At 34.3% G+C, this 27,182-nt stretch overlaps 4 protein-coding genes across 7 annotated transcripts in view; 3 read left to right on the top strand and 1 right to left on the bottom strand.

The window, feature by feature from the left end:
- Positions 1-27,182, bottom strand: part of LOC655187 (D-2-hydroxyglutarate dehydrogenase, mitochondrial) — a 153,445-nt gene that overhangs the window by 45,694 nt on the left and 80,569 nt on the right. Inside the window, exon 1 of one of the 4 annotated variants that reach the window (XM_015978242.2) lies at positions 8,119-8,258. The exons of the other annotated variants lie outside the window; for them this stretch is intronic. The gene's annotated coding sequence lies outside the window, so the exon portion shown is untranslated. Of the gene's footprint in view, positions 1-8,118; positions 8,259-27,182 lie in introns of those variants that run through there. 4 annotated transcript variants of the gene reach the window in all.
- LOC135266275 (jerky protein homolog-like) lies at positions 8,365-9,777 on the top strand. The gene has a single exon (XM_064356629.1). The coding sequence runs from the start codon at positions 8,365-8,367 to the stop codon at positions 9,775-9,777; it is 1,413 nt and encodes a 470-aa protein (XP_064212699.1).
- LOC100142039 (jerky protein homolog-like) lies at positions 10,590-12,895 on the top strand. Its single transcript, XM_064356628.1, has 3 exons — positions 10,590-10,638; positions 11,804-12,250; positions 12,339-12,895. Exons 1-3 carry the CDS (start codon positions 10,590-10,592, stop codon positions 12,893-12,895), a joined length of 1,053 nt encoding a protein of 350 aa, XP_064212698.1.
- LOC135266274 (jerky protein homolog-like) lies at positions 16,629-17,921 on the top strand. The gene is made up of 2 exons (XM_064356627.1): positions 16,629-16,740; positions 16,828-17,921. The coding sequence occupies exons 1-2, from the start codon at positions 16,629-16,631 to the stop codon at positions 17,919-17,921; spliced, it is 1,206 nt and encodes a 401-aa protein (XP_064212697.1).

Here is a 27,182-nt window from a genome sequence, read left to right as displayed (position 1 = left end):
AGTAGACTTTTGATTAACCGGAATAATAAAGTGCAAGGCTGATCCGGTTGATCGAAATTTCGGACAGTTCGATTGTTTTGGAAAAAATCTAATTTTTACTTAGGTAAAAATATGACGATGCTGAAGATTTGACGACTGAATAAACTAAAATGCTTTTTCCATGACTTTTGTCTTAGATTTTTGTTCCAGTAAATTACCTACGTCTTTAAGAATAATTTTCTCGAGGAAATAGCGACTGACACTGAGTGGTTGTAATGAAAATGAAACGGGTTTAGATAAATTCTATTAAAGTAATAAGAAATTAACTACATATTATTAAAATTATACTATCTTGTATCTTTCTTTCTACTATCTACTATCTTTCTTCTTCTTTCGTGCCTTCCGTCGGCACTGCTGCATCATAGGCAACTTTTTTGTAGGAATAATTTTCATCATAACTCAAAGTTCCGAGACTTGTACAGCTTTTGGCAAATATCTTTCACATGTGGCTAGAGTGCTTCATATTTTAGTTGATGTTTCAAAACTATATAAAAAAATTGCAACAGCGCATTTACATTTTTTGGGGTCAAATAGGTCACAAATTAAAAGTTTCTGTGTGATTCTGTATTAAATTGGATACTACTAACAAATTTAGTGCCATAATTATAATTTTGAAATGGATATTAGTCAACTTTAATGTTTAAGAAAATGTTGCCAAAAAAGTTCATCGCGACACTTTATGGGGAACCCCTAATTTTTTTTAGCCATTCGACATGACAATATCAAAATATACTCGAGTATTGAATTCTAAAAAACGTAAATTTAATTTATTACCTACATATCACAATAGAAAACAAACAACATTCTAATATTTAACATAAAAGGAGTCAGTCCTTAATTTAAATAAAAAATGCCATTTATACTCGTACCTGTGGACAAAGTAATCAAATCAAACCTTATGGTGTATTTAAAAAAGTAATAACAAGTAAGACTGTATTTTTGTTTAAAGTGACAGTTTATATGCTGACAATAGTAGGTAAATAATGCAACATAAGAAAATTATGCTTTACGGCAACTTTTTTATCTATAGAAACCTCTAAATTTCGTACTCTAAATAAAACTGAAGATACGAATGGGTGTGTTTGTAATACATTGAAAATTTCTGATATTTTTACAGGTAATTATTTTTCTTCGTGTCAATACAATTATTGTATGCTTTATACTAGGTATAGTCACTGATTTGTGGTCATTAATGACAAAATCAAAATTTTCTAAGCAAATACCCCTTTACGTTTTTACCTATGCAAGAACATGTTTTCAGTCTTTAGAGACATGTTCGTTATTAATGTGGATAAAATTCCTGCAGCGAAATCTTAGATTCCCACCCTTTACCAACATACCAACCCTTCCCTCAAACTACCTAATTACCTAAATCATAATGTATACTCTCGCTAATTAGCTCCATAATGTGAAATGTTACCACGCTGATATCTTCCATAACTCGAGGGGGTTCTACCATATACTCAATACTCGTTGAGTCATTTTTATTTGAAACTATGAATATAAGGACTAGCTTGTAATCAAGATTTCATTATTTTGAATTCCTTCCACTTGCGTAAGCAAATCATACAGGATGTTTATTTGTAACTAAACCTCCCATTTCCATGGAAAGTATCCTGTTGCCACAAAATTCATTTCTGCAACTTGCAGATTCATATTTCACCACATTTAATTTTCATTTACATAAAGAAGCTCTGTTTTATTGAAGTATATTCATTGGAGATGCAGAAAAAATCGGAATTCGCAATAGCGAGCCTGTAATAATCCAAAGAGCTTCTTCATTCATGATGGCAACGTGTATCGATCTGCGTAACCCAGAACGGAAACGTTTTACAATTATCGTAATTTTATTTAGACTTAATTTTTATTATGCATGTTGTGATCCCGAGAACAATAGCCTTCGAGGCCCCATACTGAATAGATTGTTTTAATCTTAGATTAACCAGCATGACTTCTAATTTCCTGTTTACTGAATTGCTAGAGTGCACTTAAGTTTAAAAGACTACCTAAAACAAAATAGCAAAAGTAGAGCCAGAGGAACGAAACAATGCAAATCACCCGAGTAGACTTTTTGTTAGAATACTCTCTCATAATTTTAATTGAATTAATTACCCGTTGGGATTTAGTGAGAACGAGGAGAAGCTGTTCGAGATTAAGTACCTGGCCTGGCAGACTTTTAAAATTAAATTTTTGGTAAGGGGGCGCTAATTGAGACAATGTCAATATTAAAATTCTTCATTCCCACCTTGGAGAAATACAAAGTTGCAAGCTGTAAGCTAGTTTATTTGAAACGGCACGAACTCGCTGCGGTAAAAAATAAGTTGCGTTTTCATCCAGTTATTTGATGTTCGTTGTAGGGTCATTTGAGAGAAAATAAGTAAATAAAAGCTTCAATTAACATGCTGCTAAGGAGTGAGCAAACCAGACATCAGTGTAAAAATCTCAGGAAACCCTCTTGTGCATAACAAACTCCACCGGAAATACTTGTTGCTCACATTGTAAACAAGTTCCCTTTTTCGTGTCGAAAATTCGACAAAGACATTGTTTTCACAATCAGTTTCGAATCAACTTAACGGACGTTCTGTTTAATTGTAAAATTTCAGCTTTCTAACATTCACACGCCGAAAAACTCTGTTTTGTCCCCTGTTCGTTGGCACCAGCTGCGATGTTTGATGGGGACGTGAAGACAGGTGCAAGAATTCGGGGATTCTAAACGACGGCAGATAAAATCGAGTGAAATAATTTAGCTCCAAGATTTGTTTTTTTCGAGAGAAACTTTCGAGACTATGTTGCGGAATTTATTGCTTCGGCTGCATTTCTCTCTATAAAGTTTCGGCATAATTTTGGCGATTAGAGAAGTTTATCGTTACAAAACTCGCTTTAGGGAATATCGCACATGCAAAATCAACCCCTGGCGAGGGGAGCAAGTTAAAAGAACGTGGTGGAAACGCAGCCACAGGCAAAAAACCGAACATTGCGTCCTGGATTTTTATGTATTACGCTGCTGTAAACAAGAATTTAGTTATTGTCGTTACAAATTCCAGGTAATGAAAAATCTATAAATTTGCTGGGATTAAAGTTGAGGAGCAATGAAGTGTTTAAAAGCTTTTCCGACCGGTTTCTGATTCTATCACGTGAAACGATTTAGCACTAGCGGAAGGGAAGCAAGCAAACATCAAAGAAATTCTTTTAAAAAATCTACCTGAACTGGTCTACGGACCCGTCAGACGGTTAAAGCCAATACAAACTTTTTCACCGACCTTGGATGCGGACAGCTTTCTGTTTATTTTTTCGAATTTAACAGAAAGTCGAGATAAGGGAAAATGTTTGCTCGACGAGATTCAACAGAGATAAATGGGCCTGGCGTTGTTTCCACGTTTTTAAATATAAATCACACTTTGGCTAATCCACACATTAACAGAAATAATAACAAACGTACAAAAATACGTGTGTGTAATGTTCGGTGTAAATTATATTTGAAACGACCGTGAATTTATTTGAACACCTGGTACAATTAGCAATAATGTTGCGGGCATTAACTGAGAAATTTTATGAGCTCTTATTAGATCTGAAAAAATGTCCCATAACATTTTTATACCTTTACCTGGGATATGGGACCCGTATAGAGCTACAATTAAAAAATTTAAATAATTTTAAATAATGAAATGGGGCTATAAAGAGCCATTAAGTGGTTTCCAATATGTAATTTTAATTTTTTTGTGAATTTTGTGCCCAACTCTCCATTATTTTCCTGAAAATTTAATACATATGTACAATGGATCTGAATAAAATGTGACTGCAACCTGAATAATGTTTCAAAGCCTAATATCAGAATGTGAGATAAACTTTAAAGTGGTGGATCACACTGCTCATGCTTATTCTAAGCTTAAGATTGAAACACTATATGATGGACTCGACATTATTTTTTGACCCATTGTATAGTCACGTCCAAAAAGAATGACACCCCCTAAAACAGCAGTAACAAACCTTTCGATGTGATACAGTTAAGGTGGACGTTTCATTAGTTTATAAACTAACTGGATATTGTGTAAACTAGCAGGACAGTTCGCGAACTAACCCGTTTGTTGAAATTTATGACCTAAAAGATTTTAGTCGGACTTTTGCTACCAGTCCGTTTGGTAGGGGTGTCATTCTTTTTGATCGTGATTGTACCTACTACTTATAGGTTTAAGGCACTTTTCGAAAAAAAAAATCTACTTTTTTTAGTTTAAAAATAGGATTAAAATGTACTGACGGTTTCTTACTACAGAACAATAGATGTTAGAAAAAAACTTACTGTCGTACCTACTTAAAATCAGCGCACGTAGATTAAACTAGACTGCTTAAAGGGGAACAGCTGAAGCGAATGTTTGAAGAATAATTATAAAAATAATAAACAAAATATTTTTTTACAATAATTTTATGTTGTTTCTAATTCAAGCAATTAATGGGTTTGAAAATTCCATATTCAAATATTGAGTAACATACAGGTCATCTGTAATCTGTAATAGGTATGTCAAATATAACATATTTATTTTGTATCCTGTCTCCTATTTTTTAATAAAAAGAAGCCTGGAAATAGATAAGGTTCTTTTCATTATATTTTTAAAAAATATATACGATTTTTTTTTCTTTTTATAGGTTGAGCCTGAAAAGTATATTTTCATTGCCAATATATTAAAAACCAAGCATTTGCTATTAAATACTTTATAATTTTCTACAATTCTTTATAGCAGTTATTACAACTAATTAATATTTTAAATTTTGAAATTACATTTATCCCTTGAAAATATGACTGGAAAAAATTTGCTGGTTGTGTGTGTGCCATGTCAAGTTTAAGCAACACGTGTTAATATTGCAGCCTGATGAAGGTTTAATAAAAAAATCGAAACGTCGCGAAAACCTAAACTACTCATATTTTTTCGTTAATATTTTAAGTAGCCAAAAAAATGTTTTTTGTTCTAAAACAAACGATGCCTAAAATACGATTTTAAATCCAAAGTCGATTAGATGAACAATCATTTTTGGACAGTCTGTAGAACAATTCTAAAAAAATCACATGAATAACGCCGTTCTTTGTGTGATTATTGTTTTTGAGATACAGTAAAAAATACTCTTAGTCTTAGGAGACTAAGACTGCATCACAGAGTAAGGATTTTTTTCATGCGATTTAAAGTCTTTGAAGTTTTTTCATAAAAAAATGATGGAATTTTTCAACTTAAGTTGAATAGATTACTATGACGCAAGTAATGGTATAATTTAAAAGCAACATCCTAAGACATTCTGATTACAATATTTTATCCATGTGGAAAAAATTAAAATTTTTTCATTGGAACATTCGTTTGAATAGTTCCCATTTTACCATTCCCAGAATAGTTTAACTTTAAATAGGTAAACCCAAAACTGTCAAATTAGAAGTGACCAAATAAAAAAATGCTTTCAAAATTATTAAAGAATCTTTCAGAACATTTTAATTGCCACTAAAATTTAATTCGAGATTATCTTGGCATTTGTCAATGCATTTCAAATGGCAACTTGATATGCATTATTTAATCTCGAATTAAATTTAATTTTGCTTTCTGTAAACCAACCCTAAAAGTTAAATCTCAAAAAATTAACAAAGACATTTCATTTATTTTGTCAATTTTCTTCAAATAATAGTCACATCCAAATTAGGCATATGAGGTCAAGGGCCGCGGAACCTTGACCTGATTTGTTCTTTAGACACGCGTGACAAAAACCCCGTTTACTTTAATCAATTTTGTGTTCAAAAAGGGGTGAGATATGAGAAACCACGAATAAAGTATGTGTCTTTAAATTTATGGCCTTGGACAAAAATAATATTGATAAGAAGCTTTTCAGAAGCGGGTCTTGATAACTTATCTTCTCTTCTCAATGAAAAGATTATACAACTTAGATCCCTCCCACACAGAATTTATTTGAAAAAAGCAGTGTAAATAACCAATCTCTAGAATTAATTGCAGGACAAAATACAAGTTCGTTACAAGTGCAATTCGATCCCAAATGAACGTTTTCGTGTTAATGAGTATCATTTCACTAAATCTGATATTTTATCACTTTCACCCAAATAATGGAATTAGTAAAGGGTAACTCATTTAAAATCTTGTAGCTCATTAACAACTTAACTGTTTTCGCATTCTGGTTATTTATTTGAATAAAAACCACATAAACAATAATTTGTCATTTAACATTTAAACGAAAGCGAAAGTGGTTTAATTTTAGAATCAGAGGACAACGTTCTCAGGCGATGTGAATTTCATTTTCTATAGTTTTGTTAAGGTTTGCCAACACTGGTTCACTTTAACAATGCGTATGTCACCTGAATAAATAATAATAGGTTCATCAGTTAAATAGTGACATGGGAAAAACCTTATTTCTTAAAATCTATTGTAGTCAAATATTCTTAGTTATGGTAAGGTTAAAGATGGTTATAATTCCCTTGCAGGATTTAGAGGAGGAAATTATGAATTCTTAATTCCCTCCAACCAAGTTTCTTCGATCATTCAACTCATTCCGTTTTGTGCATTATCTGAGACTGTGCCGGAACCAAAACTAAAGGTGTTTTTTGTTTTCTTGTCCAATTTTTTACTCTTTTACCCAATTTTTATAAACCGACAAATTGTCAGTACCGACTGTCAGTGTTTAATTTATTAAGGGTATTTTACAATCGTCGGATAATTTTATCCTGGAGAAAAATTTTCATAAATACATTGTTGTAACAATTGTAACCTTAGTATATTTATACTACGAATAACTTATTCGGTGTTTAAAAAATCTACCCCAGGAAATAAAATAATTTCTCTGTCACGGAAACTATTGGGTGTTAATAACCTTGGGCAATATACTGTCCTGTACTCTGTGAAGTCCTTGGTATATAAGTATTGATATGCTTATTGTAAGACAGGAAAGTGTTTCTTTCGGTGTGATGAAGTCTTTCAGTCCTTGTTTTATTATGAACAAAAAATATTTTGCACCCTCGAAAAATTTAAAGAAAGGTTGTGTACGTTGTAAATGATAATAATTTTAATAATAAGGTGATTTTAAGTAAAATCGTATCTACAATATTTCCTTGTTTTTTGTTTCCGATGTTATTGCATAATTAACTAATATAAATTCTTCCTCCATTTTCATAAATAAATATCTATACAAAAAATGTCACCTCACATTGACAAGACACGTACTATACTATTTCTTCGATCGGTTCGAAATAGAGGAATAAAAATATTGTCAATTATTCTAGATTGATTATTTATTATTCATGTTTAAATTATTATCGATCCAAATATCAGATACAAAAAATACAAAATACGTGTAGGTACTCGTTTTATTTATAAATCAAGAAAATTGGATCATGTATCGCAAAAATAAAAGAACTTGGTTGGCTGCCGGTTGACCAAATATTCAGGTCAGGTCAGGTCAGGCCAGGTCAGGCCAGTCAATAAAGTTATACAACTCTTGTCATTTCGGTGGACAAATTTCGCGAATTTTTATAATTTAGTTTTTTTTTTCTAACATTTCTAACTTTTTATTTTCTGTTCTTATTCTTAATAGTTTTCTTATTTATAGTTTTAGTAGTGTACAATTGTTACATTTCATTTATGTACTTATTTATTCGTTTTTTTTTTCGTCTCCCAAACTGAAGTTTCATTTACAATTAAAATAAAGAGACCTTATTGTCATTATTAGGAATTATTATTATTACTGAGTGAACAAATCAGTAAATTAATTACCACTCTTACGGTAACAGATAACAAATCTTCATCGCGAATCCACATTTCCAGTGTTTTTTGTGGTACATTTGTTCACAATTAATTCTAGGATCCATAGAATTTCTGAATACGGTTTGAAAAAAGCCCCGGCTTTTTGCCGTCAAAAGTGGGTCAGCATTGCCAATTGCCCTTGAAACTAAGCTCCATCCGGGTGATAGTGACCAAGTTCAGTGCCCCCTATTTGCATTTCACTCTAGTGCACGCGTCGGAATAATGAGCTTTCTTTTGTTGTGACCTTGAACCTCTCAAAGCTGCGCTTTCGTCAACTATTAATAGTCCAGTTACTCACATGTTGTAATGCAAGGAAGCGCTAATAAATCCACACGATCACGGCACACAAACACACCGAGACTGCAAATAATCTAAACCGGCTCTTTTGGGCCTTCGCAGCAAGAGGGGCTGTTGCCTTCCGCCCGATCAATACACGCCCCCCTCTTGCCTCCGGTCGTGTGACCGACCCTGAACGCGTCAGCTCAGACTGTGTGGAGTTTGAATCAGTTACGTGCCGATTATCCGAACCGTCGGTTATCCGACAATGTCGAAACGGAAGCGCGTTGTGCTCACCTTCCAGCAGAAACTCGAAATTTTGCAGCAGCTGAACGAAGGGACAAGAGGCTCAGTTTTGGCCAAACAGTACGGAATTGGCACTTCCACCATCTCGGACATCAAACGAAACGCTGACGCAATCCTGAAGTTTGTCTCGAATTTAGACTGCGAAAACCAAATCTCTGAGAAAAAGACGAGGAAAACGGCGCAAAACACCGATCTCGACTCGCTCATCCATCGCTGGTACCTTGAAGAAAGGAAGAAAGGTGGGGTACCACTAGATGCGACCATTTGTGCCAAAGCACTAGAAATCAACAGCCAGTTGAGAAATGGGAACCAAAGTTTCAAAGCGAGCAGTGGTTGGTTGAGACATTTCAAAAACCGACATGGGATTAAAGACAAGGAAGCAAATGACGAAGAACCGGTGAATGTGGGCAAACAATTGCGGAATTTCTTCAAGAGAGGGGGGTTCACCCATGAGAGCATCTACAACGTGTGTGATAGTGTCCTGTTGTGGAAAAGTCTGCCAAACTGTGATAAGAAATCAGCTGTTAAAATTATAGCTTGTGCTAATGCGAACTCGGCTCACAAGTTGCCTCTTTGTGTCGTAGGACCTGAACGGAGGTGTGCAACCAACGATGCGATTTTCTACAAACATCAGAGTCCTGAAATTGATTCGACAATGTTTGAGGAATGGTTCGAGGACATTTTCGTCCCTCTTGTGACCCAAAGACAGCAAAATACAGGCAATGTTGGTAAAATCCTCCTTGTGATGAACGATTCATTGTGGCATCCACCTCGCGAAACTCTAGTCAAAGACCGGGACAATTTCGAAGTGTTTGTAGTACCTGAAGACTCATTAACCCAACCAATGGATCTAGTAATGAATCAACTGAAGACCAGCTATCGGAAACACCTCCTTGAATTGCTACTTTCAAAGTCACCGTGTCCTGTGAAACAATTCTTGGAAGAATTCGCTCTAACGGAAAGTATTTCAGTAATCAGTAAAGCGTGGGATTCCATTCCCAGAACAGACATAGTGCAATCCTGGACAAGGTTAATATCGGACGTAAGGAATGAAACCGAGCTGAACCATGACGGCATAGTGGAAATAGTTGCAATAGCTCGAAAGATTACCGGATTAGAAGAAACCAACTCAATGGAGATAACCCAATGGCTCGAAAGCGATAAAGAGTTTTGTTACGATTCAATCGAATACGAAGAATTTCATTTCGACGACGAAGTCACCGACGAACCCTCGAACATCGAAGCCTACCAAAGTCTTGAGACTGCAATTCGTTGGTTCCGCAACCAAAATGAGTGCAATAATGTGCAGTTGGCCACTCTGGAAAATTTACGCGATCTGGCTGCTGCCAAAGTGTGTGTGAAAAGGGAAACGTAAGAATAAAGCTCATTCAACGTTTTCGTGTCTTTTATTAATTTCCCTGCACCCAAGCTTTTCGAATTTTTAACGCTTTCAACAGAAACTATAAGTAGAAATTTTACAAGAGCTGAACGAAGGCACAAAGGCCCAGTTTTGGCTAAATAATAATAATAGTACAAATTAAACAAAGTATTTGACTTGTGGTAAGTACAACTCGGGAAGCAAAGTCAAAAAAAAATACAAAAATACCCTTATAAATAAACAAACAGTAAAGTAAATGGATCAATTTATTATTATTGTTATTATTATTATCATCGTAGATATTTGGGTTGAGACACTTAGGGTATGAATCTCATTTTCCACAATTGTAAATGATTGTTGGACCGACTCGACAGCTTAACGTGCTTTTCAAGGCACGGAGGGGTGGATGGTGTTTTGTGAAATGTGGCCAAGAGAAAAATTCCCTTAGCTAAAACCGGCTTTGAACCAATAACCAACCGTGCATTCGAGTCGAGACGCAAACGTCTCAACTACTAGGCTACCACCTCTAAATAATGAATAAGTTATTGAAGAAAATGAACAAAAAATAAAACAACCAGAAAATAACAACAAGAAAAGAAAAAACTATGAATTAGAAAAATATGTCTTTATTTTTGCTTTGAAAATTATTCACTGAAAGTTTTTCTCTAACCAAATGACAGGGGCTGAATAACTTTATTGCATTTTAGGAAAGGGATCTTTCAAATAATGCTGTTTTAAAATTGAGTAATGAGAAATAATGAACATTTTATACGTAAACACTGAAAAAGTTACAGTAAAACCTCTCAACAATGGACACCGATGGGGAATCTTTAATTGTCTGTTGTGGGGAGGTGTCCAGTAATGAGGGGTGGGCAATTTTAAAATAAAATATTGTATTTTTTTTTATGAACAAATGGGTGTAACTGTGACATAGGACAAAGTGACCACAGTGGGTGTATTGGATTTGCTAATTACTCAACATAATACCACAGAGTTCGAAAAAATGCGCTATTTGTAACACTAGGAAGGCATCATTCAATAAATTGCCTACCAAAGATGTTCAAATTTAAAAAAAAAATCAGCAAAAATATTTTTACAAAAAAAGCTTCAAAGATAGCATGAGTTTACTGTGTTGCTAAGACAAGTTTTCTCTTTATTATTATCGTCTTTATCAATCTTTTCATCTAATTTTTCTATTTAATTTTAGATTTTCGGTAATCACTTTTTCATTCGTTTCTACATAATCCATCAAAGAAATGTTCGTTTTTTGCACCATTAATTTTTTGGTCTGTCCGTTTAAGCAGATAAATAAATATAATATTAATTATTATGGTAATTTGGAGAATTTTTGTCCGTGTCCGTTATACAGAGGGTTGTTGAGAGTTTTTTTTACATTACTTTCTAATGCATTTGTTACCTTTCTACAAAAATGTCCGTTATCTGGAGGTGTCCATTGAAGAAGGTTTCACTGTATATATCTACTAAGATGTCAAACGCTTTCGAAAAATCCAAAAGGGTCATAATGGTGACATCATTCCATCCAAATCTCTAAAGCAACCACCAAGATTTTTTCCAAGGGCTGTTGTAATAGTTTTGTAATTTTTTCAATATCCTGCTTGTTTATCAGTAATTATAAACCTTCAGAAACGACACAGCTGATTATAAATGACTTTTTCTAAAATTTTTGCTAAGATAGGCAACATTAGTCAGAGCATGACGTGGAATTTTTAATTTTGGGTAAAGGACGCACTAAAGCAGTTCACAATTCAGGATGACGTACAACCTTGATAGTTATGAGTGAGCATAATTTCAACATCTTTGCTATACGGAAATGATACTTCCACCATCTCCGAAATTCAACAAAAGGCGGATGCTATCCCTAAACTCGTCTCGGATTTAGACTGCGAAAACCAAATCTTCGAGAAAAAGGAAAACGGCACAAAACACCGATCTCGATTCGCTCATCAGTCGCTGGTACCTCGAAGAAAGGAAGAATACCACTAGATGTGACCATCTGTACTAGAAATCAACAGCCAGTTGAGAAATGGGAACCAAAGTTTCAAAGCGAGCAGTGGTTGGTTGAGACATTTCAAAAACCGACATGGGATTAAAGACAAGGGAGCAAATGACGAAGAACCGGTGAATGTGGGCAAACAATTGCGGAATTTCTTCAAGAGAGGGGGGTTCACCCATGAGAGCATCTACAACGTGTGTGATAGTGTCCTGTTGTGGAAAAGTCTACCAAACTGTGATAAGAAATCAGCTGTTAAAATTATAGCTTGTGCTAATGCGAACTCGGCTCACAAGTTGCCTCTTTGTGTCGTTGGACCTGAACGGAGGTGTGCAACCAACGATGCGATTTTCTACAAACATCAGAGTCCTGAAATTGATTCGACAATGTTTGAGGAATGGTTCGAGGACATTTTCGTCCCTCTTGTGACCCAAAGACAGCAAAATACAGGCAATGTTGGTAAAATCCTCCTTGTGATGAACGATTCATTGTGGCATCCACCTCGCGAAACTAGTCAAAGACCGGGACAACTTCGAAGTGTTTGTAGTACCTGAAGACTCATTAACCCAACCAATGGATCTAGTAATGAATCAACTGAAGACCAGCTATCGGAAACACCTCCTTGAATTGCTACTTTCAAAGTCACCGTGTCCTGTTAAACAATTCTTGGAAGAATTCGCTCTAACGGAAAGTATTTCAGTAATCAGTAAAGCGTGGGATTCCATTCCCAGAACAGACATAGTGCAATCCTGGACAAGGTTAATATCGGACGTAAGGAATGAAATCGAGCTGAACCATGACGGCATAGTGGAAATAGTTGCAATAGCTCGAAAGATTACCGGATTAGAAGAAACCAACTCAATGGAGATAACTCAATGGCTTGAAAGCGATAAAGAGTTTTGTTACGATTCAATCGAATACGAAGAATTTCATTTTGACGACGAAGTCACCGACGAGCCCTCGAACATCGAAGCCTACCAAAGTCTTGAGACTGCAATTCGTTGGTTCCGCAACCAAAATGAGTGCAATAATGTGCAGTTGGCGACTCTGGAAAATTTACGCGATTTGGCTGCTGCCAAAGTGTGTGTGAAAAGGGAAACGTAGGAATAAAGCTCATTCAATGTTTTCGTGTCTTTTATTAATTTCCCTGCATCCAAGCTTTTCGAATTTTTAACGCTTTCAACAAATTTAAGAAAAAACATCAGCAAAATATTTCTACAAAAAAAGCTTCAAAGATAGCATGAGTTTACTGTGTTGCTAAGACAAGTTTTCTCTTTATTATTATCATCTTCATCAATCTTTTCATCTAATTTTTCTATTTAATTTTAGATTTTCGGTTATCACTTTTTCATTCGTTTCTACATAATCTATCAAAGAAATGTTCGTTTTTGCACCATTATTTTTTTGGTCTGTCCGTTTCAGCAGATAAATAAATATAATATTACGGTAATCTGGAGAATTTTTTGTCCACGTCTGTTATACAGAGGGTTGTAGAGAGTTTTTTTTTCATTACTTTCCAATGCATTTATTATCTTTCTACAAAAATGTCCGTTATCGGGAGCTGTCTATTGAAGGAGGTCTCACTTAATATACCTACAGTACCGAAACTAGGTATAGGCGAAGTAGTGCCTTGTCTAGGGGCGCAGCCTCAGGAGGCGCCAAACAAGCAATACTTTTGTTTTTCAAATTCCAATTAAACAAAAATTTGTGCAATCTTATAAACAATTATTTTGCAGAAGCGTTTGTTTTGGAAAACTCTTTTTGTAAAATTATATCTTATTAACGTAGTGACTTTCTTTGTTTAGTTGTTAATCAGTTTCAGTTCCAATAATTCTTTAATAAGAGATTAAGTAATTTTTGCTGGTTAAGCTACTCATATACTACAAGAATTAGTTCAGTTTACAAAATGGCTCTCGGTCTTTTGAGTCGTGTCACTGAGTCTTTAGTGGTTGTGTTAAATTTGAGTTCCAAGTGAACTAGAAAAATTGGCTTAAAAATGCTAGAAACCAAGTAAAAAACCATCAGGGCCGTTTTCCAAAAAAAAATTCGAAAATGCACACAATTAGAGCGAGCTAACGGTGCCAGGTTTTTACAAAATTTTGTTCAAGTCGAGTCTGATGATTACTGGATGAACCCAGTAAGATAATTCATATTAAAAAGACTATAGAGGTGAGTTTTATTTTTGTTTCGGTACCATTAAGAAGTGCATCTTGCGAAAAAATTGTTACGAAATTAAAATTGATAATTAAAAATTAAAATAAGGTCGTCAATGGCACGAGGACGTCTGTCAGGTTCAAGCATTATAAACAAAAGTTAAATCAAAATTTTGATGAAAAGTAATAAATGAGTTTGGCAGGTGAAAGCAAGAAAGGTTTCTTTAAAAATTTCAATATTTGGATTAAATTAAGCGGATTCCTACATTATTATTATTGAATTGTCACATATAATTTTATTTTTTCTATTATTTATGCCTTTATATTCAGCTTTATGCACTTAGACTAAATCTCAAATAGGAAATTAAATGTGTACCTATTGTTTAAATAATTTTTTCTACAGCCGTCAAAAAATCGTGACATTTATGCATGGTTACCTATGCGCGAAGTTTGACGTTTTTTCACTGTGAAAAAATATTATTTTTTCACGGTTTCACAGTGAAAAAATAATATTTTTTAACTGTGCAGGCAACTCGATTTTTCAGATCATTTTGTTCCAACTTATTTCTGTTACAATTTTAGTAACACGAAAAGACATCAACAGCAACCGAAATGAAGAGACGGATCGATAATGAGAGGTAGTTTTAAAGGTTTTATAATTATACAGAACAATATTACAAAACAATAATAATAGATATTTACTTTGACATATGAAAATTAAATGTGCATGACGAAAACGTGCCCCCGTTTATCCCCAGAGGCCTGAGTGAAGACGCTTGTAAATGAAAGTTATTTTCGCCATTAAAAGAAGCCGATGTAGAAGGTTGAGTGATTTTGTTTTCTTCTGTGGAGGAAGAAGGTTGAATTTTATTGGCAATTTCAATTTTATTATTCAAAGAGTCCTCGATGTAACTTTCTGCCACTGTGCTGCTTCTCCAGCCCCCATGACGTTTAATTGAAATTAGATCACCTCCAGCATTCGCCAAAAGAGTGGCAGAGCTTCTTCTGAAGCAGTGACCAGTATATTTTTTAGGTTCGTCTTTGTTAAGCCACTTTGCAATCAAACTTGGTATCTCTCCGATTTTGTTAATTCCAACATTTTGATTCACACATTTTCCGTTGGTATACTTTAAAAATAAACGGTCACTAGTCGCCCGTGGAGGCCGCAAAGCTCTATATTTTCTGACAATTTCTATATTTTCTAAATTTGAAACAGTAAATATTCGTTCGCAGTGGGTTTTTGTATCAGGCACCTTCACAATTAAGACAGACTGTTTATCTTCTATGTCAGTTAGCTTCATTTTAACTAATTCTTCACGTCGAAGGGCTCCCGATATACCCAAAATTAGCACAGTCTATAAATAAAACGAGTTGTTTTGATTTGTATTACACTAATATGATAAGTTTACCTTCATCAGTAAATATATCTTGTCATCTGCTTCATTAATAAACTTGCTAATGTCTTCTTTGTCTAAAATTTGCGACTTCTTGCTTCTGTAACCTACGCTTTTGCTTTTCAGGTAGGGCACTAACTTCGGAAACTTACGTGTATCGATATTCTCTTTAACGTTTAAGGTGGCTTTCAACATCGCATAAAGGGCCCAGAGTGTTGGTGGCTTTAAGGTGGTAGACTTTTCTTCCAAATACGCCAACAAAACATTTTCCGTTACTTGATCAATCTTTTTCATAGAACACCACTGCCGAAACTGAAGATACGTTTTTTCGTACTGCGGTCTTGATTTAGCAGGCAAAAGATTCGACACTGCCGCGCTTGCAATTGCATCTATTTCGTTTTCGCTGCTAAAATCCATCACACTTCTTCAACAAAAATACCTATTGTGACAAATTTTTCGCAACTATCACTTTTATTTATCATCGTAACCATGCAAGCAACTCGATTTATCAGACCATTTTGTTCCAACTAATTTCTGTTACTTTTTTCTTCATCTGGAGGCTGTAGAAAAAACGTTGTTTGTATTTCGTGGCGAAATTCATGTTTTAATGGCGCCTTCGAATGTCTTTTAGGTCTCGACCTGGCGGTCTCGACTAAAATAACATTCTCAGGCGCCATTAAAAAAACACTCATTTCGCGCACTTAATACAAAAATTACTATTAAGTATGCCTTTAATTAATTGAGACCGGGACCATTTTCTTTTTTTTCAGGTTTTCATAGTCTAATATTTATTTGTTTTTTTATATCTCTCTGAGAGATGTCTCTAATTATAATGTCTCTAGAAATTATAATAGTAGCAAACTAGTATTAAGAAAATTATGCTTAAGGGCGCCAAACTGAGAACTCGCCTTTAGTCAATTAGTACCTAGTTTTGGCACTGTATATCTACTAAGGTGTCAAACGCTTTAGAAAAATCCAAAAGGGTCACAATGGTGTCTTCATTTCATCCAAATCTCTAAAGCAACCACCAAGATTTTTTCCAAGGGCTGTTGTAATAGTTTTATAATTTCTTCAATATCCTGCTTGTTCACCAGTAATTATACCTAAACCTTCACAAACGACATAGCTATATATAAATGATTATAAATGACTTTTTCTAAAATTTTTGACAAGATAGGCAACGTTATGCTAGTAGATCCCTAGTCAGAGCATGACGTGGAATTTTTAATTTTGGGTAAAGGACGCACTAAAGCAGTTCACAATTCAGGATGACATACAACCTTGATAGTTATGAGTGAGCATAATTTCAACATCTTCGATATTCAACAAAAGGCGGATGCTATCCCTAAACTCGTCTCGGATTTAGACTGCGAAAACCAAATCTTCGAGAAAAAGGAAAACGGCACAAAACACCGATCTCGATTCGCTCATTAGTCGCTGGTACCTCGAAGAAAGGAAGAATACCACTAGATGTGACCATCTGTACTAGAAATCAACAGCCAGTTGAGAAATGGGAACCAAAGTTTCAAAGCGAGCAGTGGATGGTTGAGACATTTCAAAAATCGACATGGGATTAAAGACAAGGAAGCAAATGACGAAGAACCGGTGAATGTGGGCAAACAATTGCGTAATTTCTTCAAGAGAGGGGGGTTCACCCATGAGAGCATCTACAACGTGTGTGATAGTCTTCTGTTGTGGAAAAGTCTGCCAAACTGTGATAAGAAATCAGCTGTTAAAATTATAGCTTGTGCTAATGCGAACTCGGCTCACAAGTTGCCTCTTTGTGTCGTAGGACCTGAACGGAGGTGTGCAACCAACGATGCGATTTTCTACAAACATCAGAGTCCTGAAATTGATTCGATAATGTTTGAGGAATGGTTCGAGGACATTTTCGTGCCTCTTGTAACACAGAGACAGCAAAATACAGGCAATGTTGGTAAAATCCTCCTTGTGATGAACGATTCATTGTGGCATCCACCTCGCGAAACTCTAGTCAAAGACCGGGACAATTTCGAAGTGTTTGTAGTACCTGAAGACTCATTAACCCAACCAATGGATCTAGTAATGAATCAAGTGAAGACCAGCTATCGGAAACACCTCCTTGAATTGCTACTTTCAAAGTCACCGTGTCCTGTGAAACAATTCTTGGAAGAATTCGCTCTAACGGAAAGTATTTCAGTAATCAGTAAAGCGTGGGATTCCATTCCCAGAAACGAAATAGTGCAATCCTGGACAAGGTTAATATCGGACGTAAGGAATGAAACCGAGCTGAACCATGACGGCATAGTGGAAATAGTTGCAATAGCTCGAAAGATTACCGGATTAGAAGAAACCAACTCAATGGAGATAACCCAATGGCTTGAAAGCGATAAAGAGTTTTGTTACGACTCAATCGAATACGAAGAATTTCATTTCGACGACGAAGTCACCGACGAACCCTCGAACATTGAAGCCTACCAAAGTCTTGAGACTGCAATTCGTTGGTTCCGCAACCAAAATGAGTGCAATAATGTGCAGTTGGCGACTCTGGAAAATTTACGCGATCTGGCTGCTGCCAAAGTGTGTGTGAAAAGGGAAACGTAAGAATAAAGCTCGTTCAACGTTTTCATGTCTTTTATTAATTTCCCTGCATCCAAGGCGTATTAATAAAACAGCCGCAAAATTGGATATGCAGCGCCGTCAAAATGCTCATCAATGTTTCATGGGAGTTGCGAGCCCATGACACGCCGTTTTTCAACCGGTGACATTTCCAGGGGAGGCTTTTAAAGATGCGAGAATTTTTAATGTTGTTTTAGAAGCTTAGCGGAGAGATGGATGGAAGGCGGTGATGAAAAAGGCGAGGGCACTTGATAGCTCAAATGTGGTTTAAATGTGCACTGATACGTAGAAAAATTCGAGTGGATGTTCAACAAAGTTGTTATCGCAGACTGAAAGTTGGCAAACAGTTGTTTAATTAAGTTTCATATGCAAGCAGCTATTTTTAACATGTTTCTAACATTTTATTACTGTAATAAATGAAAACTGGTGGCACGTTTCATTTGCTTTGGCCGATTTGGTCCGACAGAAAAAAATAAGTACATATTGACTAGTTTTTATTAAAATTCTTGAGATCGCGAAAATGCTTTTTCACTTTGAAAGAGAATTTTTATTGGATTTACCTTGGGAATTTACATGAAATATCGATTTCTATGATTTCAAACGTTTAACAATTAAAGATAATAGTTATTTATGGTACGAGTCGGTGAAGTTCTATATTACACACACAAGAAGGCTAGCGCACGAGGCATATGCCGAGTGCTGCTATACCTACTTAATGAAGTTCTGCCATATTTAAATTTTAAATTTGTTAATTACTTTGACGTCTTGAACAAGCAATTTTTGAAAAATTAACACCGAACCTGCATTTATTGTAGTTCAAAGTCGTTTTTACAGCGCTGAATTGCCAAAATTGTCGAATTTTATATCAATTTATCAACCTAAGGACCGGCTTCAAATTTTGATTCGTTAAAAGTTATCAACGCGAATAGACCAATCAAATTGGTTCAATTTGGTCACGTGTTCAGCTAATCACGCATTTAATCGCGAAATGAATTAATGACGCTTCTATAAACCCGTCCTAAATAAAAAAAAATAAAATATGTGGGTTTTGACATCTTGTATAAGTATGAAATCTTGTATAAGTATGAAAAAAAATAGTTTTCGGTAAATAATAACTCCGACATTGGATTTTATATTGTAATTTAGCTCTCAAAGTTGTCAAATTGTATGTCAAATTATGTTCAAATTGACGACTTTTACAAACAATTTTCACTTTACTTTCATTCGCAACATTCAACACTCTCATGACACTCACTTCGTTCGTGCAATTTCGCGACCCCCCTTTAATTAACCAGTACTATAATTATGGTAACAACAATTGCCAAATATTTCTGCACTTTGAAACTGGTGTTTTTTAGCTTATTTCAAAAACCAAAGTAATTGTTTTCCTACATTTTTTTTTAAATTGGATAATAAACCAAGTAAACATTAAAAACAAAGTTAACGACGGGTCTATTTTTTTTAATTCTACTTTAAATTATGCATTTTGTAACTATTACGAGCTGCGTAAATAAGAAACAATAATTTTTCGTGTACTTAACAGAAATTAATAACATGGTTTAACCCAAAATAATTAAGAAAAGTGGGATTTTTCTTATTAGCAACACTTTTTTTATTTATTCAATTTTTGCCTTAGACTTTGTAGGTAATAAACCTGACTCCGCTTCTGCTACCAATTGCAGAATTTCTTCATTATTTTCGCTTTGATTCATTTTACATGAAAGCTTTTTCGAAGATTATATGTTTACGTGGTTGTGATGTTTTATCACTAAGGAAACAAATGCTTGACACGGATAACTTTGCTAATAAGATCAAGACAATTTTTATTTTTAAAATTATAATTTTCGTAAAGTGAAGTACACGAAAAAAGTGCGTGTTCAAGGCGTAAGAAAAGTGAGTTTTCTTTACTTGTTAAACAATCTAGTATTTGTCTATTATTTTTTTAGGCCATTAACATCGATCCTCAAGAGCGAGTCCATAATTTTTGATACATCCCATTGCAATAATTTTTGTCATAGCTAAAACAGATTCATCTTAAAAAATCTCTTTAATAAAAAAAATCATTCAACAATACAATACATGGCTGTCAAGTTATGACTTGTGAGAAAAGATAAATGCAACTGAAAACAATTTTGAGAAATTCCATAGGAATTTTTTAACTTTTCTATACTCGTTTGATTTGGGAAGAGCTTATTTTTTTCCCAAACTCATTTAATAAGTATGTAAAAAATTTCATACTCATTTTATTTGGAAAGTATTCAATCTTCACAAGTCGAATGAGTTAAATATGAAAGAATTTTATGAAATCGTGTATGCAACTGGTCAAGAAGTTTTGTTCTCGATTCACGTTTTTCCACGTTAAAAAAACAAACTTTTCTTTACTCGTTGCGTTTCAAAATAATATCCCAAGGACAATAAGCCAGGAACTTAGTTTCCGTAGGTGTTTTATTTCAATACTTTCTACAATTTGAAATTCTTGAGTAATACAGAGCAAAATCAGCACACATATTTCCAGGTTTCCATTACACTCTACGTCTAAATAATAATATGTTTTAAATTAATTTAGAAATACTGTTTTAAAACTTCTCGGTCCATATTTAAGTAACTTTTTAGAAATGGTTGCTCTGAATAAAATAGTGGCGAAAAGTGTCTGAAATCATCAGAGTTCATTTATAATAGACTCGATTTGGCGCGTTCAACAGTTTGTCGTAAAGTTTTCAGGATCAATGTCAAGGCATTGTCAAAGGGCAAATTACCAAGTTGAGAAACGTGATAAAAGTCCGTCAAAGTTGCAGGCACGTGTGCCCCCATGCAACGCTGGAATGAGTGTGAAAACAGTACGGCACAAGTTGCGATAAAGCCGTGAGCTGGGACTTTGATAATCTGTACAAGTCAGCCAGCGTAGATTAGACAAAGTTTACACACTTGCTGTCTGAATAAGAGATTATGCGATAAGCTGTGCATAGCGTGAACACAGCCCAGCCAGCATTTGTTCATTTTGGTGTCTGGCAAGAAATCGAAATCGATCTCGAAGGGGACAATTCCTCAAGTCCTTGCAATTTCCGGAATTTATGTTAGTCAAGTTTGAGATGAACAGATGAGCTCGTTACATGGCCTCCGCTTACACTGATTGTGGCACTTTCTCAGTTTCAGGTTTCCAAGGGAGGCAAGTTCGTTAGTGTCTAGTGACAAATTCCATCTCTCTGATATACGCGACCAGCCAACCTTAAGGGTATTATCATAACATCGAATGAGGTTTCGTGTCATTAACGAAATAATTGCCCCGGAAAACGATACGTTTGCACGACTGGCTTTTCGCTCACGAAATTCATCATTTCCACAAAAGAGTGTCTACATTAATTATCCTTGTGTGACGGGGATTTCCGAGAGTTTATGCATCAGCAGATGCACCCTGTTCTAGTAGCACAGCAATTAGAATTTCGTTGGCAATTCTGAAACGGATCCTCAGCAAAGCTGTGGAAACAACACTCCAATTATATTCTCTCCCCATTTAAATATCTTTGCAAACCTCACATTAAATCCTTACTTTGCATAATTGAGGCTGGCGTTTGTGCCAGCAACTGAAAAACTGATGCAAACATAATTCAAGCTATTACGAATTCTTTTTACTGCAACTCTGAAATAAGATGTTTACTTTCACATATTTTCATGCGTAAAGAGAGACTTTGCCGTCAAGTAACCGCACGCGATCCACCTCCACGTCTCAACATTTGCAAGCATGATGTGGACAAAGTTTGAGACTAAAAAAGTTTGAGATATTCAATTTCGATGGAGAAACGACTAGTAAATGTCTTTTTTGCCTATTTATTTGTTAAAAAATAGTGGTCAATCACAAAAATTTGTTCTTGTTACATTAGTAGTCCGTTGATTTTTTCTGTATTGACTTTCAGAAAGCCTCAAGTTCTTGGTGTTTCATCGAGATTAGAAATTCTGTTCTGATGCATTTTTCTTGTCTTGAAATTTATATCAATTAAAACTAATAAAATACCTACCACAAAACTATTTATTTATTTATTTATTTATCTATTATATTCATTTTCTGTTAAGTGGCTCTTTTAGCAACAAACATGAATAAAGCCAGAACTTAGTTAGACAAGACAGTGAACATTTCAGTATTCTATGTTTGACGAAAAATCAGAATTTCACTGAGACAAGAACAAGTCAAGATTTTTTGACAACAAATTTTTATTCTTTATCATTGTTTCTTGTCTTGATTTAAAGTTGTTAGGTCAATTCTTGACAAGACCACAATAAGCACAAGTGCAATATTTCAAGCTTTCTTGACAAGGAATCTTGATTCTTGATCACTGTTTTTTGCCTTGATTTGAATATGTTAACTCAACTTTTGTCTTGATTTTTGACAATCCAAGACAAAAACAAGTTCTGTCCAAGAAATCTTTATATTTTCTTGCCTTGACTTGAAATTGTTAACGCAACTCGTGTCTTGATTTTATTGACAAGGAATTTTGATACTTGATCACCGCTTCTTGCCTTGACTAAAAATTGTTAACTTAACTGTTTGTCTTGATTCGTGGTAATACCAAGACTAGGACAAGTCAAGATTTAAATTTCTTGAAATGTTGATTCCTGATCACTGTTTCTTGCCTTGCCTTGAAATTGTTTACTTAATTCTTGCCTTGATTCTCCTAATAAGAAAAAGTCAAGATTTATTGATAAGAGAACTTGATTCTTATTTACTGTTTCGTGCCTTAACTTAAAATTGCTAACTCAAAACTTGATTTGATTCTTGAAAATACCAAGACAGAAACAAAGCATGATTTCTTCTTTTGCCTTGATTTCATATTGTTAACTCAACTCTTGTGTTGTAAGTTTTCAAGATTTTTGACAAGGAATTTCTTGATCACCGTTTCTTGCTTTCAATTGAAATTGATATCTTCACTTGTGCCTTGATTTGTGACAACACCAAGATAAGAATAAATATAAAATTTCAAATTTCTTGATAAAAAATCTTAATTTTTGGCCACTGTTTCATGCCTTGACCCGAAATTGTTAATTCAAGAAACCTGGAATCTTGTCTGATCTTGATCTTTGGCAATACCGAGACAAGAAAAAGGCAAGATTTAAAGATCTCTGGACAAGCAATCTTGGTTTGCGTTGAGTGTTTCTTGCCTTGACTTGAAATTGTTAACTCAACTCTTACCTTGGTACTTGACAAACCCTTTTCAAGGACAAGTCAAGATTTCAAGATTTTTTGTCAAGGAATCTTGATTCTTGATTAACGTTTCTTGTTTTGAGTTGACATTGTTAGCTCAACTCGTGCCTTGATTTTTGACAATACCAAGAGAAGAATAAATGAAAAATTTTAAATTTCTTAATAAAAAATCTTAATTTTTAGCCACTGTTTCATGCTTTGACCCGAAATTGTTAATTCAAGAAACCTAGAATCTTGTCTGGTCTTGATGCTTGGCAACACCAAGACAAGAAAAAGGCAAGATTTAAACATCTCTTGACAAGAAATCTTGGTTTTCGTTGAATGTTTCTTGCCTTGACTTGAAATTGTTAACTCAACTCTTATCTTGATTCTTGACAAAACTTTTTCAAAGACAAGTCAAGATTTTAAGATTTTTTGACAAGGAATCTTGATTCTTGATCAACGTTTCTTGTTTTGAGTTGACATTGTTAGCTCAACTCGTGCCTTGATTCTTGACAATACCAAGCTAAGAACAAGTGAAAAATTTCAAATTTCTTGATAAAAAATCTTAATTTTTGGCCACTGTTTCATGCCTTGACCCGAAATTGTTAATTCAAGAAACCTAGAATTTTGTCTGGTCTTAATGCTTGGCAAAACTGAGACAAGAAAAAGGTAAGATTTAAAGATCTCTTGACAAGAAATCTTGGTTTTCGTTGAGTGTTTTTTGCCTTGACTTGAAATTGTTAACACTTATCTTGGTTCTTGACAAACTCTTTCCAAGGACAAGTCAAGATTTCAAGATGTTTTGACAAGGAATCTTGATTCTTGATTAACGTTTCTCGTTTTGACTTGACATTGTTTGCTCAACTCGTGCCTTGGTTTTTGACAATACCAAGATAAGAATAAATGAAAATTTTTAAATTTCTTGATAAAAAGTCTTAATTTTTGGCCACTGTTTCATGCTTTGACCCGAAATTGTTAATTCAAGAAATTTAGAATCTTGTCTGGTCTTGATGCTTGGCAATATCGAGACAAGAAAAAGGCAAGATTTAAAGATCTCTTGACAAGAAATCTTCATTTTTGTTGAGTGTTTCATACCTTGACTTGAAATTGTTAACTCAACTCTTGTCTTGATTCTTGATAAACCCTTTTTAAGGACAAGTCTAGATTTCAAGATTTTTGACCAGGAATCTGGCGCTTTGACTTGATATTATTAGCTCAATTCTTGCCTCGGTTCCTGACAATACCAAGGTAGAACAAGTTAAGATTTCAAGTTTCTTGTCAAAAAATCTTAATTTTTAATCACTGTATCTTTCCTTAACCCGAAATTGTTCAAGAACCCTTGAATCTTGTCTTGTCTTGATTCTTGACAATATCAAGACAAATCCAAGGCAAGATTTAAAGATCTCTTGACAAGAAATCTTGATTCTCGATTACTGTTTCTTGCCTTGACTTGAATGTGTTAGCTCAACTTTTGTATTGATTTTTGACAATACCAAGACAAAACCAAGGTAAGATTTTAAGATTTCTTAACGAGAGAACTTGAAACTTGATCCTTCAACTCCACTCTTGTCTTGATTTTTGACACTACCAAGGCAGCACCAAGAAAAAATATCAAGATTTTATGCCATTTCTTGTTCACTGTTTTTGTTTTGACTTAAATTTGTTAACTCAACTCTTGTCATAATAAGACAAAGATTTCGAGATATATTAACAAAAAATCTTTTTCTTAATTATTGTTTCTGTCATGATTTGAAATTGTTAACTCTTGTCTTGATCCTGTTTTGATTTTTGACAATACAAGATAAAAACAAAAACGTTTCCTAATTTTTGTCCCTCTGCCGTGTGTTTTTCTTTTTTTCCCTAAATAATGCCGGATTTGACATGTTATTGCATTAAAACTTTTTCTGTAGCAAAATCATTTTTCGTAATTTTTGAAATCATTTTATGGGCTTTATAATGCGTATAGTGCTGAGATAGGAAACAATATAAACAGAAGCAAATGAGATTTTTGAGGCCCTTTCATTCTTTATTCTACTTTATCCGTATTTGCAGTCCGTGTCCAGCGAATAGCATCTACTCCCCCTTTCGGTGTAATCTTCATTCATATATTCTCATAAATATATAACATGTTGCAAAGCGCCCTGGAGGACAGTTTATTTGGAATGATAAATGAGCGTTATATACATTTACATGTACAAGTTTTGAATCTAAAATTTATCGACGCTGATAAATTTCGAATTTTGCAATAATCATTATTTACTGATCGTTTCAGCATCAAAAATTACAAACAACGATGGTATAAATTGCCTGGTCGCAGCTTTAATATACTTTTTCAAGCTCCATAAAAGATTTTAGTGTGTTTACTTACGTACCTGAACCGGCCTCAAAGCTTTATTATTATGTGAAAATTTAAAATGAAACTGAGCCCACTTTCATGAAGGACGTCCTCGATGGGGAGTTTTATTAAAAAATTCTATTTGGATTGGTAGTATTCTTTCCGTTTTTGTTTTCAAGAATGCCTCCCGCTGCGACTTTACAGTCGTCGCGTTTTTTCACAACTCCATCAGGAGGTAAAATATGCACGCTCTTCTTTGATGGAATTTTCATCTCGTCTTGCATCCTCGAGTGTCGGCCGCTTTTTGGGCGCAACTAATAAAATAACTCACAATTTATAACTTGATCCGATTAAGCTCATTCTTATGCGTTAAACGCTTTTAGGAGTTGCTTACTAATGGATATTTACAGCCTTCGACTCATTTACAGAACCTTGAGCAAATTGCACTTTTTCTTCGGTGGTGAGGTGAAATATCGGCAGATTTGCGGTTTTAGTGAGCTTTCCATCACGGCGCTTCTGCCGATCCATTGCTGTATTGTTATCGCTGCCGTTATAGAGCTCCATTCATGAAAATGGGACGTGACTTTTCACGACCCAATGATTCCACAAAATAGCCTTGCCATCGATTTCACTCTTGTAGCGATAAGAAAACTGAACTCGCCCCGAAACCAGAACACCGTGACAATACCGCGCGATTTTTATGCAACAACAAACGCAAAGCAACAGGTAAAATGTTAATTAATTTTTAATTGAACACGACTAACACGACTACAGGAGCGCAGGCTTGATTGCGATTGCTCTAATGTTCCTTCTTCTACGAGCCCTAACAATTAAATATTCGGACAAGCAATATTTTGTATTATGCGGAAAGCAGGCAGTAAAAATTGAAAACAATAAATAACGTTTTCTTTGAAGTAGGTAAGTAGGCAGGAAGTTGAAAAATAATAGTAGACAAGTTAAGTCTGCTAAAAATAGTTTTTTATTGCCAAACACTAATAATCACAAAAAGTCAGCATTTGGTATTAATTAATAAATTAATTAATATTAAGTCAAAATATTTTTCTTAAGTCATTATAATATTATAAAACAAACCATTCTTAAATGTTGTTTTGTGCAAAAAATCTGAATAAAACATGTCGCTAGCCCATAAAAATAATAGGCAATTAAATAAAAATAAAAAATTCAAACAAATGTAATTTTGGGGCTAGCGATAACTTTTATAAGTATTTTTTGTACAAAACATTATTTAATAAATTGTTTATTTTACAATGACACTAGAAATGAAAAATAAATAAAAATTAACATTCTGAAATATTTAATTATATGTACAGGGTTATTCCCAGAATCTGGTCAAATAAAAAGTACAACACAAGATACAGGTTGTAATACGAACTGGATTCCTGTACGATGTTATAATTAATTTGAATTTATTATTTGATTTGCAAATTTAGAATCTGGACCAATGCTTTGTAAAATATATATCGTGTTGTATTTTTGCATAGTCATATTTGTCCTATGTAAATAACCCTGTAATTTTATAATTTTAATAATAGTAATAATTATATGAGTATATAATAAATTAATATAAATATAAAATGTAAATATTAAATTATAGTATTAATAATTTTAATTATGAGGAGTAATTGTAGAAAAATTTTGAAAAAATATGCATAGAGAAAAATAAAAAATATTTAACAGCATACGCTGATTTCTGCATGATTCCTAGTTATTAAGA

This window comes from Tribolium castaneum, chromosome 5 (assembly GCF_031307605.1).
Source record: "Tribolium castaneum strain GA2 chromosome 5, icTriCast1.1, whole genome shotgun sequence".
NCBI lineage: Eukaryota > Metazoa > Arthropoda > Insecta > Coleoptera > Tenebrionidae > Tribolium > Tribolium castaneum.
The sequence above is the reverse complement of the archived record's forward strand: the minus strand, read 5'-3'. Positions and strand labels throughout refer to the sequence as shown.